At 58.3% G+C, this 17,021-nt stretch overlaps 1 protein-coding gene across 2 annotated transcripts in view; it reads right to left on the bottom strand.

Annotated features, from left to right (window-relative positions):
- Positions 1–810: 810 nt before the first annotated feature.
- The window catches only part of SULT4A1 (sulfotransferase family 4A member 1), a 33,519-nt gene continuing 17,308 nt past the window's right edge, over positions 811–17,021 (bottom strand). Inside the window, exons 2-8 of one of the 2 annotated variants that reach the window (XR_012039116.1) lie at positions 16,889–17,019; positions 15,596–15,676; positions 14,707–14,833; positions 10,585–10,679; positions 5,038–5,176; positions 3,766–3,898; positions 811–2,355 (exon numbers count right to left, since the gene is read on the bottom strand). Coding sequence is in view for 1 of the 2 variants with exons in the window: in XM_072843610.1 (XP_072699711.1) it covers positions 2,243–2,355; positions 5,038–5,176; positions 10,585–10,679; positions 14,707–14,833; positions 15,596–15,676; positions 16,889–17,019 (686 nt within the window). In the remaining variant the exon portion in view is untranslated. The remainder of the gene's footprint in view (positions 2,356–3,765; positions 3,899–5,037; positions 5,177–10,584; positions 10,680–14,706; positions 14,834–15,595; positions 15,677–16,888; positions 17,020–17,021) is intronic. The other variant, XM_072843610.1, reaches the window with a different exon arrangement.

Here is a 17,021-nt window from a genome sequence, read left to right as displayed (position 1 = left end):
CTGTCACTGCGCCCCGCTCCCTGCTGTCACGGGTCCCTCTGGTCCTCGAGCTGGAACACATACAGGGGTTGTGATGGGGACTTCGACTCCCGCCGAGTGGGAGCCGGTGGGGCCGGGCCCTCCTGTGCTTCCTGCTGGACTCCAGTGCCCACAGCAGCACCGGGGCCTCGGAGGCTCTCGTGCTTCCTGAATAAATGAGTGGGTGACAGGAGCGACGCAAGTGCGCGGGGCCGGGAGACACCGGCCGCCCCTGGACTCGCGGCTGACTTGCAAACGGCCCGGGAGTAGAGCCTCTGGGGCAGCAGACCGGACGCTCCACGGACTGACCCGGGCCCAGGGCTCAAGGGTAACTTCAGAGCCCAACTTCAGCTCTGGGGGTTCCCCCCAAGACCTAAGGGAACTGGCCTGTTTGAAAATAACACAACAGGAAGCCCGAGCTTTGTCAGGTCAGACGACATCCTGGATGCTCCTGCCACTGGCAATCAGGAAGGTGTGCTTTGGAAGTCAAAGTGGGCAAGTGCAATCGGCCGGGCCCGTCTCCAGATCCGGAACACGAGACCCTCCCGGGCAGGCCCTGCACCCCATCTCCTTTTCTCCACCCCCCTTCAGCTTCTAAGAAAGATCAACAGTGAATGGACAAACAGTGAGGGAGATTCACCGCTTGGAACGTCTGGATTGGAGGGAAACAGCCAAGACAACGCGGGTCTGCGACCCCTGTGGTCAGCCCCAGGGACCTGGCGTCCAGGGTGCCCACATCGAGTTGCCCTGAAATACGGCCCCTCTCACCCATCAGCAGACGCTCAACACAAGGCATGGGACGTGTCTTTATTAAAGATGCAAGCAAGCACAGACGTATCATGTGTGGTGCTCAGTAATATCCATACAGTACTAAAAATAGAAAAATAGAAAAGAAATTTCACAGAAAGCAGCCTCCCTCACAGATACACAGAAAAGGTGCTGCCAAGCCCACCATGCGATGCTGCATGCCACCTGCCCTGTTCAAGCTGCTCCTTTACAAATAAAACACGGGTGCGTTTCCGCACCTTTTCCAAGACAGCAACGCAGCACGGAGACCCTCACACAGCGGCGACCCTCCCGCCACGTAAAGATCCAGGACAACGCCAGTCCCACCAGCGCGGCGACACGCATCTGAACTGGCTGCCGGCCCTGCTGCTACCTGGCCGGGTCTCGATGCTTCTCCAGCCAAATGGGGGCCACACAGTGAAGCAAGGTTAAGACACCCCCTCTGCTCCCTCAGGTACACCGAGGTACAAAGGTAAGATGGCCAACCAGTCCGAGCGAAAGAGGGCGTCACACCCGCCAAATGGTTCTCCCGTGGCCGAGAGCCGCAGGTACAGACGGAAACACCGAATGGTGATCAAGTCTCAGGAACTTACTGTCAAGCATCTGCTTGCCTGCAGAAATGGGTTTCTGCCTCAGGGAAGAAGAGCTCGAGCGGAATGAGAACTCAGATTCCGCACAGGCTCGGGGGCAGCTTCTTCGGTCACTGCATTAGACCCCGTGTGCTGGCCTCACCGGACAGGTTCCCTCAGGGAATGTTCCACAGGTTCCTCGGGACTGGGCCTTTGAGGCCGCCCGCTGGGAGTCACCAGAGGGGCGTCCTTTCTGCAAATGCCCAGCGGGCAGTCTCTGCTTTGTTCAGGAAGGTTACAAAGAACTGAACTCATCAAAAAGAACAAGCGCCCCCCACCCTACTCATCCTGTGTCCTCACCCACATCCCGGGCCAGGTGAGAACAGAAGGTCTGTGCCTTGCAGAACAAAACTACAAAAATAAAAGAGTCAGCCCTGAGATCTCTCTACCATTCGGGTGTGGCTCGCTCCTGAGTCCCCTCGGAAATGAACTTTTATTTGGTTTACTGACATTTATTTAATTTCCAGTGAAAAGCTCTATAAAATACAATAAATAATGTGGGGTTGTAAAAGGTAGACATTCTAGCTGCATATGTTACAGACTTTATACTGATGATACGGGCCATCAGAACTGCGCTCTTTACCACGTTTGTAATCAGACATGTGGAGACTTCCAATCCCCAAGGCAAGACAGCTGCTCTGGGTCGGAAGCAGGGCCCCTCTCCCTCCGGCGTCTCGGCTGCTTCCCTCCCTCCCCTGGGCCTCACTGCTTCCGGAGTTCGTCCAGCAGGGAACAAATGAGTGCATACGGGACTTTTAGCTAGTAGAGTGTCTGGGTATTGTGAGCATGCAAGTTTGCTGTTGCTGTTATTATAAATAAAAGTCAAACGTGAGGTCACACTTTCCCATCTTCTGTTTATACACCAAGTCAAACTTCTCGTTCATGGAGACGGTGAAGATGTCCTTCCACAGCCCGACTCTTCCTGGAACACAAACGAGAGCAGAATTTGCTGAATTCACTTGCTGTCGGGCCAGACACCGAACCAAAGGAAGCCTTGGAAGTGGTTCTAGAAGGTTCCAGATCTATCCCCAGATCCCTCTGACCTTGGCCTATGGACAGGACAGGCCACCTGAACCAACCATCGTCCTGAACCACGGACGAGCTGAGCTCATTTCCCTAAGTCTGGTTGTTGAGGTGTCCCTTCCCTGCCGCGTGAGCCCAGCAGCACAAGTATGCAGAGCTGAGGCTCCCGAGTGAGGAGGGCCTCTGCTCTGTTCCCTGGTGTGTCGCTGGCACCCAGGCATGCAGAGGGTGATTCATGACACCCCAGAGGATGGACCCTGTCTGTAGAATGGATCTACAGCTCTGGGCATCATGTGCACTGGGGTCCTCCGTGATATCATTACTCACTCACGACTCAACAGCTCCACCAAGGCGGCATTTGGTTCTGGAGAATTTGAAAAGGAAAAACAACAACAAAAAATCATCCAAAAAGGCAGAAACCTTTTATGGTGAGTAGGATGCCTTCTGACCGGGTCAAGGGTGAAGATTTTGAGAAGCATGCCCATGCAGCCTTGGGGAGGAATTTAAAGGGAGAAGAGTCGCATTGTAAACTGGCTTTTGGCAACTAGATGCCAGAGGTGCTCTTGGCTGACTCAACCCCCACATCAGTGAGTCCGGGCCGAGGCCCAGCTGCAATGCGCAGCTTCAGCTCAGGGAGACTCGGCCAAAACAGACACCTCTCCGGGCTGACATGCAGGAGCCCGGGGCCTGCGGACTAATGAGGGGGCACGGGCTACCTGTTCACTTAGGAAGGCTTAGCAGGGAAAGTCAGCTCAGGATGCCCGAGGCCACCAGACCCACTTTTCTTGTAACTACAAAACCTTCAGATGGTCTGGTCAGACACGAGCGGCGCCCGGGAGGATGTCAGGAGCGGGGGTTCCGAGCCCCCAGCTCCAGGAGCAGTGAAGACCATCCCCCAAGCGTCGCCACCGGGCTTTTAACAGCCTCAGGGGACTGAAATGGTCGATTCGGATTCCTTCCCAGTCAGCATCTCTGAGGTCAGAGCCCTGGCTGTCTGCAGCAAATATCCTTCATTAGGTCCCTTATTAACAGAAGTCCTTGTCCCGGCAAGACCTCAAGTATGAAACTGCAACCCCGCAAACGCTGAGCCGCCAGATCTAATGTGCCAACAGCTTCCTCTCTGGTAATGAAAAACTATGTCGGTGTCAGAGAGGGAAAAAAAAAAAAAATCCAAGAAGAGAAATTGTTCTTGCTACCCTCTAATGAGAACTCAGGGACAAAATGAGAAGCTTCTAGACCAACCACACTATATATATATTTTTCCCTGATTATTTTTCTCAGCTGAGAGCTCATCAAAGGAGTCACCCACCTGGTTTAGGGTTTGGAATCAAGACAGTGCAATTTATGCTGTGATATGAATCAAATCTAAGCAATGCAGCTGGCTACTCCAGCCCTGCGTTCTCACCAACGAAAGGAGGTCTTCTGAGCAAAGAGGCAATGTGCTAAAAGAAAACAAAATCAAAGAACTGAAATAAAGCAAAACCAAGGTAAACAATGATAAAGCAAACACATCAGAAGGAGCATATGGGCACGCAGTATGTTCTTGACACTTCTTTACCACGCAAATGAACCAAAAGGGGTATTTTGGAGAGAAGGTCACATCCAAGGATAACAAAACACAGCAAAAGCAAAACTAAAAAATAGCAAATAAATTTTAAATAATAAATATTTGTGAAGATGCAGCCAGGAAATCACTGGTGAGGTACCGTGGTCTCATTGGATCGCTCACCCCCTGACCTTCGGAACTGCCCTGTCAGCCAGACAGCCGCCCCCACCAGCCCCTTGGTAGAGAAGAGCACTTTCTAGAGAGGAGCTGGAGAAGCTCCCAAGGCCCCTCCAGGGACACGGGGCCCGGCCCCGCCCACCAGCCCAGGCTGCGGGCTCCAGCGGCACCTCTGGCCCGGTGCCTCAAACACTCTGCCGCCCGAGGAAGCTCCGAATCCACACAGCTGGGAACCAACGGCAGGTCCACAACACCGAGTGTCACAGGGAATCCATACTTGCCAAGAGGGCGTTTATGTGGCCACGGCCACCACCTAGGAGTCGAGCCATTCTAAGGCCTGATGCTCCACAGTCAAGCCGTTTCGAGTGTCCCGAGCCTTGAAGGACGGACAGCACTCCAGGCAGATCCGCAGGGGCTCCTGCCTGGCCTACGTCCCTGCCTCAAAGGGCCTCATGCGCAGGAGAAGCGAGGGCCGGCCTCCCCGGGAGCAGCCCTGGGGCAGCCCCGCGACAGGCCACCCCGGCGCTGGACCCACCGTGCGAGCACAGGGGAGCGGCAGTGCCCGGCATGGGGCCGCGAAGCTCCCCAGCCCCAGCCCCGGGCTGTGCCCCGAGGGGCTGTCCGAGAGGGCGCCTGCTTGAAACAACTTGCCAACGAAATCCCGGCCGTCACCCCGCGTGCCCCACGAGGCCACTTGCACAGCCGCAGGTGCAGTCCTGGCCACGGGGCCCCCACACGGCTCTTGGAGGACCTTCCTGCCCTCACGGAGCAGAGAGCCCTGGGGAAACTGGGCCCAGGGCAGGGAATGCTGCTGTGGGGGCCCCAGGCAGCAGTAGGGGAGGGGGGCAGGGCGCGTACCCCGGCCCACGGGCAGGGCCTCAGCGTTGCAGCACTGGTCCACTAGCTGGTGGCAGTGCTCGCTCAGGGCCTCCAGCTGCGCCTTGTCACAGGACACCCCCAGGAATCTGGCCAGCTGCTCCACCATCGTCACCAGGTCCTGGAACACAAGAGCAGAGAGAGGAGCCTGTCAGAGGAGGCGCCTCTGCCGACCTAAGACTCTCGGCTGGTCTCTCGCCAGGTACTCTGCACACACTTCCTTACTGGGTCCTGGAGACGAGCCTGATAGTGGTCTTGTCTGGAAATAAACTCAGGTTAAGAAATTGCCCCCAGGCACTCAGTTCTCAAGTGGCAGGGCTGGAATTCAGACCCCAGGCCTCTGGGGGACTTGCAGCAGACGTGAGGTCTTGAGAGCACTGTGGTCATTTTAAAACAGCAGTAAGACGTAAAAATTCACTTCCGAACCGTGCCAGGGCCCAGACCGGCTCACTCTCTCCTTCCCCTTCCTTCCATGCAGTCAGCTGGAAAAGCAAGGAGGCCCCTGGGACCCCACACAGGCCCCAGGGCCAGCCTACCTGGGCCAGCAGGAGGAGCTGACTTGCTGGGAGGATTCAGTTACGCTGGACTCGACGGACATAAAGCCATGTCTGGACCCTGACACCCCACCCTTCGGGATAGTGGGAGCATGAGGGACACAGCCTGAGTCTCAGGAGGGGCACACACCTGCTCACCACACACAGCCCTTCCCCATCGCCGCTCTTTTCCCTGGGAACTACCAAGGCGCCTCATATTCTCAATCTGTGCGTGGCTAAATGTTGTGCCCAGAACCCTGACCTGCCACCAGGCAGTCCCCCAATTCTGGCAACATCCAGGTTCCACTCAGGGAAACGCTGGAGGCTGTTGCCTCCTTGGTGGTTTATAAAGCAGCTAGCAGAGTAAAGCCCCTGAGAAGTCCTATGATAAAGAAACCCATTTAATTTCTTTGCTGTGGTAATTTGCAAACCTTAAAAAAAAAAAAAGGTTCTGGGAGAGCTGAAGGTTCTGGGGATTGAGTGTCGGCTTCTCTCTGGATTCCCTCGGTAATCACCACTGGGCTCTGCGCCCTGCTTTTGCAGCTGTCCCCGCTCAGGGGCTCCCACCGGGCAGAGGCAGAGGCGTAGGTGCTCGGCTCTAAGCCCTGGGCACATGGTTGGCCAGGATCAGAAGCGCCAGAAATGTTAAGATAAAAAGGAAGAGAAAGAGTTCCTCTCGCTTGCCCTGTCACCCAGTATCTGTAACTGAAAATAAAAAAGCAGCAGCAGAGATTTAAGACACCAGCCCTCAGAGGGGACGGCACAGGAGAGGGACCCAGACTGCTAGAGCAGCCAACGGAACCCTAATGGGGACAACACACCACTGGTGTAACATCCACCCGGGGAGGAAGGCACGTTCACCAGCGTGTGCCCAGCGTAGTTCCGGGCAGCTTGCAGGACCTCTCAAGCTTCATGGCTCCAGCCCCAGCACGGCCACCTGGTCATAGTCAAGACTCCTCACCTGTGGCTGGCAACAATACCTCACGGGGGACCGCAGGCTTTGTGGGGTGACACACCAGGGCAGTCCACAGCACAGGGTGAGATGTAGGAGTTCCTGGGGGAATGCACCGGGGCAGGGGAGGGGGGGGAAAGGGGGACAGCAAGAGCGCAGGTGCTAAGTACTATCATCTAGCCCCAAGGTGAGAACGTGCCAGGCCTGTTCACACTCCTGGAGACCAGTGATGTTCACTTGGGGGCTATTTTTTTGGAATAAAATGTAAACAATGTGAATTCCTAAAAATGGGACGTACAGTCACTTCATTTCTATTAAACACATCCAGGCCCTTACCGAGGTTTCTGGAAAAAGAGTCAACAATTAGAAATGATGACCTTGACCGCAAGAAATGCCATTTGGTCCCTTTGGCATTGGAAGCACCGGTCCAGGCGGAGACAGGTGCAGGTGGGGCTGGCGGTCTGGATTTCAATCGAAAGCAGCTGGTCTACATTTTTCCCTGAGGGGCCTAGTAAGGCAGAGAGTGAACACTCACCTTTAACCGCCTGGCCTGAACCCAGAGGAGGCAGGCACAAACCTGTGTTTTAGCTACGGAGCCTACATAAAGGTGGCGTCCCACTCCCGATTGCTTTAGTAACTACAACAGCCAATTCTCCTGCAGCTCTGGGAAGAAGCTGGTCTCCGGGCCCCTGGTCCCTGCAGCTGTTTGCAGCTGCACAAGCTTCTTCTTCCACACCAGGCCTGCAGCCCGGGAGTGCACAAGGCATAATGTAAGCAGCGGAGCTGCACGCCCAGCCTCAGCACACCCACCCCGGGTAGGCACCCAGGGAAAAAGAAAGCTTACGTCCACCAAGATGTGAGAACGTTCACAGCACTCCACTCATAACCACCCCAAACAGCAACACTGAGGGACTGATAGGCAGTGGCGATTCCTGCTGCAATGGAACAAATACCACGGGGACAGGAGAACCACCCTGCCACACAAAGCACACGAACCTCAAGACGCTACACTGAGCAAAAGCAGCCAGATGTCAGCGCGCACACCCAGGCGCCCATTCCTGGGAGGTTCAAAAACAAGCGCAACTAATCTGAACCAGCAGAGGTCAGAAGAGTGGTTGCCTCTGGGAAGCAGAGGCGTTAACCAGAAAAGGCCAGAATGTTCTGGATCTCGATCTGGATGACGATCTGGATGACACGCAGATGTGTGCTTCTAAGAAGTCTAGCAAGTTGTAGACTTGCAGTCTGTACACCTGACCTCAAGTGTGCGCTGCAGCTCCCTGATGGGTGGGAAGAACAGGGACAGATGCTTGCTGAGGGCCCACCAACTGCCAGGCCTGCCCGCGTCAGGCCCTGTTCCAAGATGATGCCTCCCGATCCTCCGTCTCGTCTCCCGGCTTACAGGGCCCACACGGGTCCCAAGGTGAGATGTCCACTTCCAACACCAGGTCAGCCCCTGCACCCTCCTGGGGCCTGGGAACCCCGTGGTGGCCTTGCTCACATGCCTGTCAGCCAGGCAGGGCTGGCGGCTGGGCCACCTATTCTCCTCCCCGTGGCGTCCCTATGTGTTCTGCAAGGGCCAGCCCCAGCACACGGGCCCCCCAGCCCCTGCTTGCAGCGTACCTATCCAGGTCTCCAAACTCCCGTGGCCCAGCCCGGCGTCCGTGTGGGAGGCTGCATGAGGACACAGGCAGCAGAGGCAGGACTCACGGGGGGTCCCAAACCACTCGCCCCCTTTCTGAGCTTGGGTCATGTGGTCTGCTGCTCACGGCACCCCTGCTTTGCCTTACAGTCCCCGCACACTTAGCAAGGCCTAAAGTGAGCTCTCTGTCTTCACATAGAGCCTGCTCTTCCTTCCGTGTTTCCCAGCGGATCTCCAGTATGATCGAGTCCAAATTCCACCCCAGGCCCTGCTGACCTTGCCCAGCGTCACTGAGTCCCCACTCCCACCACCAGGAACCACGGGGACTCTCCCGGACCCAACAGGCAGATGAACGCCTTCACCTGGGCCACCGCCTCGGTCAGGACACCAGGCTGCTCGGCCTGGTGCCGTCCTCCCTGCCTGCTCACCACCACCAACTGCAGGGAGTGGTCAGGGCCCCGGCAAGGAGCCAGACCAGGCCCTGCTCCCCCACCACCGGTCCCACAGCTCCCCGGGCCCCTGGCTTCCTAATAGGGAGAAAGGGCTCCTATGGTGAAGCCATCCATTCGACCCACAGACACTCCCTGAGAATCTTCTGCGTCAGGCTCGGACTTAAAAGCATAAATAGGCTCCCAAACTCATAGCCCCCGTGGAGCTTATTCTGGTGGAGGGGACAGTGAGCAAAACACAGACACAAAGAATAAAATACAGGATGGGATGGTAAATGCGGCAGAGAAAAATGCGGAAAAGAGAAGTGCTGGGAGCGGAGGGGCCGATTTCAAGTGGGGACCAGGGGAAGGGTCATTGACAGGAGCCAAGACCCAGATGAAGTTAGGGAGTGACCCGTGCGGACACCAGAGGGGAGGAACATTCCAGGCAAGGCCACGTACAGGTCCTGAAACAGAAGTCCACACACCAGCTGAAGGAATGGCAAGCAGGCCAGCGTGGAGCCGGACGCCCAGGCACCGGGCCACCAAGTGGGCCCTGACCTGCACCCAGAGCAACATGCAGCCAGAAGGGGCGCGATCTGACCGGCGTGGGCACCAGCGGAGCAGCCGAGGCACAGTGCGCAGGCCTCAGGGGACGCAGGGAGAACACCCAGGAGTCCACGCAAGCGATGATCCAGGCCTGAAGTGATGCTGACCCGGACCATGGAGACTGCAGGACACATGGTCAGATGAGGGAGTATTTTGAAGACAGAAGCCGCAGGATTGGGAAGATGGACACAGGGTGTGAGAGGAAGTCAGAAGTCGAGGATGATTCTTGACTTTCGCCCGAGTGACACAGACAGGCTTGGCTGCCACGACCTCACATGGAGGAGCTATGGAGGATGTGAGGGGAAACCTCTAGCTTGGTTTAGACACGCCGAGTTCACAGCCTCCACCAGAGGCTCACGGGGAAAGGTGCAGGGGGTTCCAGTGGAGGGCGAGTCTGGGGAGGGGCCACATCTGGCCTGGGGTCACCAGGAAGGGGCGAGGATGGGACAAGAGCCATGGCCTGAGGGCTGGGCTTCCATCATGGAGCACCCACGAGACAGCAGCCGGGGACACAGGACCGTGTGGTGTCCCGAGTGCAGGGGGAGGCCAGGTGGGATGACGTGAACACTGCCCGCCAGACTGAGCAACATGGAGCGGCCCTGGTGCTGCATCCTGGGGGGGATGGGGCGAAACCGGCCAGAGTAGGCTCAGGAGGGGACAACTCCGCGGGGACTGACAGCAAAGTGGAGCAGAAGCCCCAGAGACGGAAGGTACACGGGGAAGGCTTGTCTTTTGTCTGTCGTAAAAAAGAGGAAACCTGACAATGTCCCTCCAGAGATGCTCCAGCCTCAGCAGAGAGGGTAAAAGGCTCCTAGAACTAAGTGAGCCAAAACACGCACAAAGAACTTCAGACAGGACTCAGCACACAGTACCTACGGCCCTCAAAGTGCTAAGGGCAGTGACGCCGTGGCGTGTGGCCTGTGTGGCCAGTGGGCCCCTTCACATGGTGAGGTCTCCAGGGCTCAAGCAAGGTCCTGCCTTCAACTGCTCCAACAGCACGGCCGAGCCTGGAATGTTAGGTGGCAGCCACCTCATGCCATTCCCTCCCCCAAGCCCCACACCAGGCACTGACGAACATGCCCCGTGTGAACAGCCTGATGCTGCTGCTGTAAGGCCAACAGGCCGAGAAGAGAAAATCGGACCCTGCCACCTCAGCCCTTAGCCTTGGCGCCTGGAGCAGGGTCCCTCCTGGGCCAGCACAGCCCGAAGGCCACAGCACCAGCCCGGGAGCACTGTGGGCACACCTGGAACTTCAGACTCCTTTCTCTGGAAGCCGAGGGATCTGGGAGAGGCTGTGCAGTGCAGCCTCCTGCATTGGAGCTCAGGGCCGGGGCGCTGGCCCGCACCCCTGCCCCCTGAAGCACTCACCCGGTGCATGTCTTCATACTTGAGGAAAAGCACGTTCGAGTCCATGCGGTGCTCCCAGAACTCCTGCACGTGCTCAAACCAGGAGCCGTAGCCTACTGTGGAGACAAGGGGACAGGTGAGTCACAGCCTGGGGGGAGTAAACATGCATAAGTGGGGTGGCCTGGCCCCTGCCTTCTGGAAGGCTCCCCTCTTATGGCCCAGGAGCTGTGGTTCAGGAAGAGAGAAACAAGCTCTCAGCTCCAGGGGCATCCCACAGAGGAGCCCCTCCTCAAGTCCACGTCCCTTAGGCTTCGTGTGCAAGTCTCTCCTGCCACGAGTTCCCAGCCTCCCTCCCGCCCCCACCTCCTGGAAGCCTTGAAGACCTGGCCACTGGGCAAAGGCCTCTGCTCACGTGGGGGATGGATGCTACTGGCACCCAAGAGTTTCTGTTTGATATGTGGTCACTGGGAAGAGATCGACGCCCAGTGGAACTGAGACATAGGGCCAGTTGCTGCTGCCGGCAGAGGTGTGGGAGGTACTGAGACCGGAGCATGAGGCCCTGCCAGGCAAGAGGACTCAACGCTGAGTAGAAGAGATGAAGACAGGCAGCAGGCTCCATCCTGATGCACGAGGCTCACACCCCTCACCACAGCCCCTGCACTCCCTACACTCCTCAGGGCTTTGGTTTGGGGTGAGGGTCACAGGGGCAGGTGGGGGATGTGCCAATCAGCATAGCCAGGCCGCTTCAAAACGTTCTTTATAAGAACTAAAGATTCTCACCCAGCTACTCACGCAGAGATGAGACTTCCAAGGGGGCTTCTGCATTAAACAGAGGAAGGCCTCTGCCAGAGAATGTCTGGCCCCACCGGCCACCAGCAAGCAGCCCAGCTGCATACCAGGTGCCAGCCAGGAGTGGTGGCCCTTCTGCCCTCACCCCGGCTCACCTGGGTGCCTGTCCACCTCACAAACATTGGGCCTATGGATCCCCCTTCACAGTCGGGCTCGAGAAGTTCCCGGCCCTGGGGGAATCTCCAAGGACACAGGTGGTGAGGATATGGAGTGACCACTTCTGGGAGGGGGGCACAGAGGGCCCACCCCACGTGAAGACAAACCCTGAAGCGTGCACAACAATTGCAGATGGGCTTGACGGTGTAAGGAACACGGGGCCATCAAGGTGGCTGGGAGCACAGTGCCCAGGTCAGAGAGACAGAGGGAGCACAGCAGAACAGCAAAGGACACAGCCTCTGTGTTCTGCACTGGCCGTGTGACCTGGACAGGCCGCTTCAGGTTCTGGAGCCTCGTCCTCCTCAAGGGGAGTGACACAGAACCTGCCTCCCGGAGTGGCTGGGCGCGGCGAGAGCGCATGGGCCTGCGGAGGGAAGCGCGAGCTCCGTCCCCTCTGGCAGGACTCACACTGGGTCCCGAGGGGTGGGGTGGCGGGGTGGCGGGGGACTGCTGCTGCCGCTGCCAGGGCCACACCTCAAGCAGAAAACGCAGCCTCCAAGAAGCTTGTAGACTTAAACACCTGACGGAGGCTGCGAAAACCCAAGACCACCACCGGCCGCCTGCCGTCTCGCCAGCAGGTGGCAGTACCGCAGCAGCCTGGCCCCACAGCCCAAGGGAGGCGCCGAGGCTGCCCTAAAGGCGCGATCTCAGCAGAAAGGGCCCTGCAGCCCAACCAGACCCCAGCCGGCATTTTACGAGGAAGGAAGCAGGGGCTCTGGCACAGTCAGGGGACAGAGGCAGAAACGACAGAACAGAAGGGACAGGGATTCAGCCAAAAGGCCTGGTTTGGGACCCACCGAGGGGTAAATCCTGGCCTGCGAGGGCCTCGGTCTCCTCACTGAAGAGGTCCAGCTGCTGGGCCTGGGGTCCCCCTCACTGCAAACACCCTGGGGGGCCCTCCTTCCCACTGGAGGGAAGACAAGGCGGAGGCCAGAGAAGGCGATGAGGACCCACTCACCGACAGGCTAATGGTCACGGGGGCCCCGAGAAGAGAACCGGCCTCCCGAGTCGGGGCCCAAGCAGGCACGCAGTCCAGGTGACCTGAGCCCTGGGACAGAGCAGGAGTCCAACAGCCATGAACACACAGGCTAAGAAAACCCTGTCGTTCCAAGGGGCTGCGTGAGAAAATTTGCAGAACAAGCAAGCAGAGCCCACAGGGGACACCATGGGGGCTGAGCAGGAGGGGTGACGTGGGGACAGTGAGGGCTGAGGAGAGCGGTCGCTGCACACGAGAACACAGGTGGTGGAGACAGGGAGGCATGGGGACAGTGGTCACTCACACGGGGTCGGTGATCACAAGGCCAGCACGTGCCTGCGTCTCTCCAAGCTCTGGTTAGCAGGTGCAGAGAGGGGTACAGACCTTGCTGGCAGGGACACCGCCTTTCCCACTCAGGATGTGTCACCCTGGGAAGGCACCCCCTGCCGCCGCCCACCTGGGTCCCTCTGCTCCTGGAGCCCAGTGTGCTCACCCCAGCAGATGATCTGAGGGACCAGCGGCCCACCCTGCCTACAGGGCGAGTCTCCCATGCTCCTGGCCCCTGGGCATGCAGCCCCAGGCACCCCCCACCCCAGTGCACAGGTCACAACACCCCAACCATCAGCGGGTCCTCCAAGCTCACTCTATGAGTAAGGATGGCCGTGCCACTGCTCCTACACCTCATTCTTCAAATTCTTCAGAACCACAGGAGAGAATGCGAGCCTCCAGGGCCCAAGCTGCAGTACGCTGGCAGCCAACACTGGGAGACCCGAGGGGATGTGGGGGAGCTAAGTGTGCGTGTCAAGAGGCTTTGGTGGGATCATGGCAAGTGTGTGTGACCTTGGACTTCAGTGTTGGGCTGGGACCTTTAAAACATGGAGAGGCCTGAGGAGGACTTGTAACCACTCTGGCCTGAGCAGGAGGTAATCTAAGACCCACACTGGGAGGCAGTCTGAACTTGGTGGCCACCTGGTCTTCCTGGGGCGCCGTCCCCGTGCCACTCGCTGCTTCTCTAGAGGCAGGAGAACATGCTGAGACTTAAGAACATGGTTGTGGAAGCCGCAGTGACGGCTTCCTCCGAATGTCAGGCAGACCATGAAGGGCCTGAGCCAGACGGTAGGGAGGCCGGGCGAAGGGCAGGCTGGGCAGAAGGCCTTCCAGCTTGGGGGCGGTGGGGCAGGTGCTGTGGCCTCCTCCCCTGGGCCCTCCCCCAGCACCGCTGAAGCAGATTCGGGGGGGCTCTAGCACTGAGGGCCCCGGGAGCCCCAGTGCATGCATGAGGGTTGGGCCTTCCATCCCGCTCGGCCGCCTGGAGCTCATCTGGGGCACTATATTCCAGGCTTCACCCCCCTGCACCTCACCCCAGGCTGGCCACACAATCTCACTGCAGAACCTCCAACTGGGACACAACCTGGACAGCGGGGCCAAACACTAAGACTTGAGTTACAAAATAAAACAGAAAGTGTATTTTCAGACATGGGTATGGAATCGTCTCAGTCCAGATTTAATCAAAGTGCTGATGTGGCCATCTCGGGCCTTCCGGGTGCAAGCCCCCACTGAACTCCCACTTGTGGGTCCTGGAAGGGTGCCTGGAGAAGCCACGGATGGCAGCAGGGGAGCCACCTCGGGCAGGGGCTGCTGACCTCACCACCAAGGCCGCTGTGCAGTGGGTGTGACCCGGTCTCTTCCTGCCCCGAGGAGGGGAGATGCAGAAGGGCCCTGGCAAGCTGCCTCCCCGCCCCGCATCTGCTGCAGATCACTGCCTGGCCCCTCACCCAAAGCACACCTCGCCCATCATTCAGCCCGGGGCTGGGGGCCACGTCTCCGGGCCTCTGTCACCAAGAACAGAGTTATCCAGGCCTCTGCTTTTACTGTCCGAAATCCAGGCAGGAAGAGGAATGCTTCTAACTGGGGAACGTTTCAGGACCCCAATGATGCAGATGAGAGAGAAGGGCTTCCGACTTGGACGCCCGCTCTGCTGCACCCTGGCCACGACTCTTGACGAGCTTCCCAGTCACCCCGCAGCCCTGCTCCTCCACCCGACAGCGGGAAAACAGGCCCAACCTGCGTGGTCATCACAGGACTTGTGGGGAATGTGGGCAAAGTGCAAGGACACACAGGGGTTCAGTGAAGGAGCCGTCCGCGCAGCCTGAGACACTTACGCTTGTCGTTCATAAATCGCCGGCAGAACTCCTGGAAGGTGCCTCGGTAGCTCATGGTCCGCAGGGAGCGGTGGAACTGGTAGTAGGACACCACCAGGTCCTTGGGGTTCCGAGCCATGTATATGACCTGTGGCGGGACAGAGGGACGGCTCAGGGGCTGCTCCTCCAACCCACTCTGAACGGACGACCCACCTCCAGCCCCGAGGTCAGCCCCCAGGTCAGCCCCAGATGTGCACAGCCTCGGCTCCAGCAGAGGCTCACCCTCCTCCGTGTAACAGCATCTGGTAGAACCGTGCCTGAGTGTGTTACTACATTTCTGTCCTACACCACGACTTTACAATGAGTGGGACACAGAAACAGGCCGGTCCTGACATCGGTGATGAGAATTAGAGGCCTCATCACGCTGAGAAAATGAGAAGAACCAGAGACCATGAAAGCAGCGCTGGGGCCTCAGGCTAACACAGGAGCAGACGCTGGACTAAGGCTAGTCAAGCCCAAGTTCGACTGTAAGGAAAAACCCAAATTAGAAACATGGACAAGGGACGCCCAGGTGGCTCAGGGGTTGAGCGTCTGCCTTTGGCTCAGGGCGTGGCCCCGGGTCCCAGGATTGTGTCCCACATCAGGCTCCCTGTGTGGAGCCTGCTTCTCCCTCTGCCTGTGTCTCTGCCTCGCTCTCAAATAAATAGGTAGGTAGGTAGATAGATAAATAAATAAATTCTTTTTTTTTTAAAAGGAAACATGGACAAAAGGCCATATAAGCTCAGGGACGGCCTCTGCTGGGTCTCCACACACCTGTGCCTCGAGGAGCTCAGGACGGTTGCCCAGAGCACCGCTGGGCTGGCTCTGCCTGTCGGGAGCTCTGCCAAAGGGGGGTGGGGAGTGGGGTTACCTTAGAATCACCGTTGTGGAGATCAGAGGGCAGGAAGCGGTAGGGAAGGTGGCTTTTGATGAGGCGGGGAGACGTCAGCTCCTGCAAAGGGTCAGAGGGAGAGGCATTCAGAGGACATGCAGCTGCTCACTTATCTCAGGGCCTTTCTAAGGGTCAAGACCCGCACTCCACCTGAGAAACTTCTCACCCGAGATCTGGCTGCCCTCCAGACTGAACAGGACATAGTCCGTCCCTGGGCACACGGAGCATGAGCCAACCAGTCACGGTCATGGGGGTCTGCTCAGGGGGTCTGCCCAGACCGTGAAGGGCAGCAAAGGAGGCCGAGGCGCACAGCAGCACCGCTAATAACTCAGTCACATCAGCGTTGGGTCTTCCTGCTGCTCCTGGAACGTGCCAGGCCCACGCGCACTGCTGCCCCTGCCCCAGCTCGCCTGCCCAGCCTTTGAGGACCGTACTCAGCTGGCCCCCAGGGAGGCCTGCCGTCCTGTGTCCTGTCCCACGTTGGTCCCCACACAGTGCTGACCACCATGTAACCACGGCTTCTTGCTCTTCCTCCCCTGCTGGTCTCCCTCCCCAGAACGCAAGTTCTCTGAGGGTCACGACACAACATTGTCAGTTTTGTCCTCGGCTGCACCCCAGTGCCAAGGGCAGCGCCCTGCTGGGTGCCCAGCAAGGATCTACCAAAGGGCTCCACAGATGCATCAGCACAGGTTGGAGGTACACACTGGGGTGCAAACACCCAGATGCAGCTGGACGAACACTGGAGGCTGGGGTGCAGGCAGAGACGTGTAGACAGCCTCTGGACTGGATACTGAGAGCAGTGAAACGGGGGCAGAGGCGCTCTCAGAGGTCTACATCAGAATGCTCACCTAGTGAGGGAATGGACAGGCAGTCCACGTGGGAAATGAGGCCTGAGCTTCGAGGTGACAAGGATAGGAAGGGGGTGGGGACGATCCCAGCTGCATCTGAGCACCAGGATGGACAGCCCTTCGGGATAATGTTTATCCCATTCCTGATACCAAATGCTGGATGCAAACGCACCCTCCTCAGCTCCCACGACAGATGGGGTGAGCCACAGTGGGGAGCCTCCTTTGTACCGCCAAGTCACCCACATCACCCACTGTTCCAATCTTAGGGTCACTGCCAAGGGCTTCAGGCCTATAGGTCTCTCACCTGGCTGTCACTGGGAGCTCTCTGCCCTCCCTCCGCCTGTGGGCCCCTGTGCAGGAGCAATCATCACTCAGGGTCCCCAGGGGATCCCCAGGGCTGGGTGCCGCTGGCCCAGAGAGGTACCTTGATGATGTCCAGGCCCGGCTGCGGGTACTCCAAGACCGGGAGCTGCTCATCAATGTTCATCAAGCCGATTTCATCAGGGTCGGCCCCCTGGCTCACCAAGTAGACCACCTCCTGCAGCAAGCTTGTGCCT

This window comes from Canis lupus, chromosome 11 (assembly GCF_048164855.1).
Source record: "Canis lupus baileyi chromosome 11, mCanLup2.hap1, whole genome shotgun sequence".
NCBI classification, from domain to species: Eukaryota; Metazoa; Chordata; class Mammalia; order Carnivora; family Canidae; genus Canis; species Canis lupus.
The sequence above is the reverse complement of the archived record's forward strand: the minus strand, read 5'-3'. Positions and strand labels throughout refer to the sequence as shown.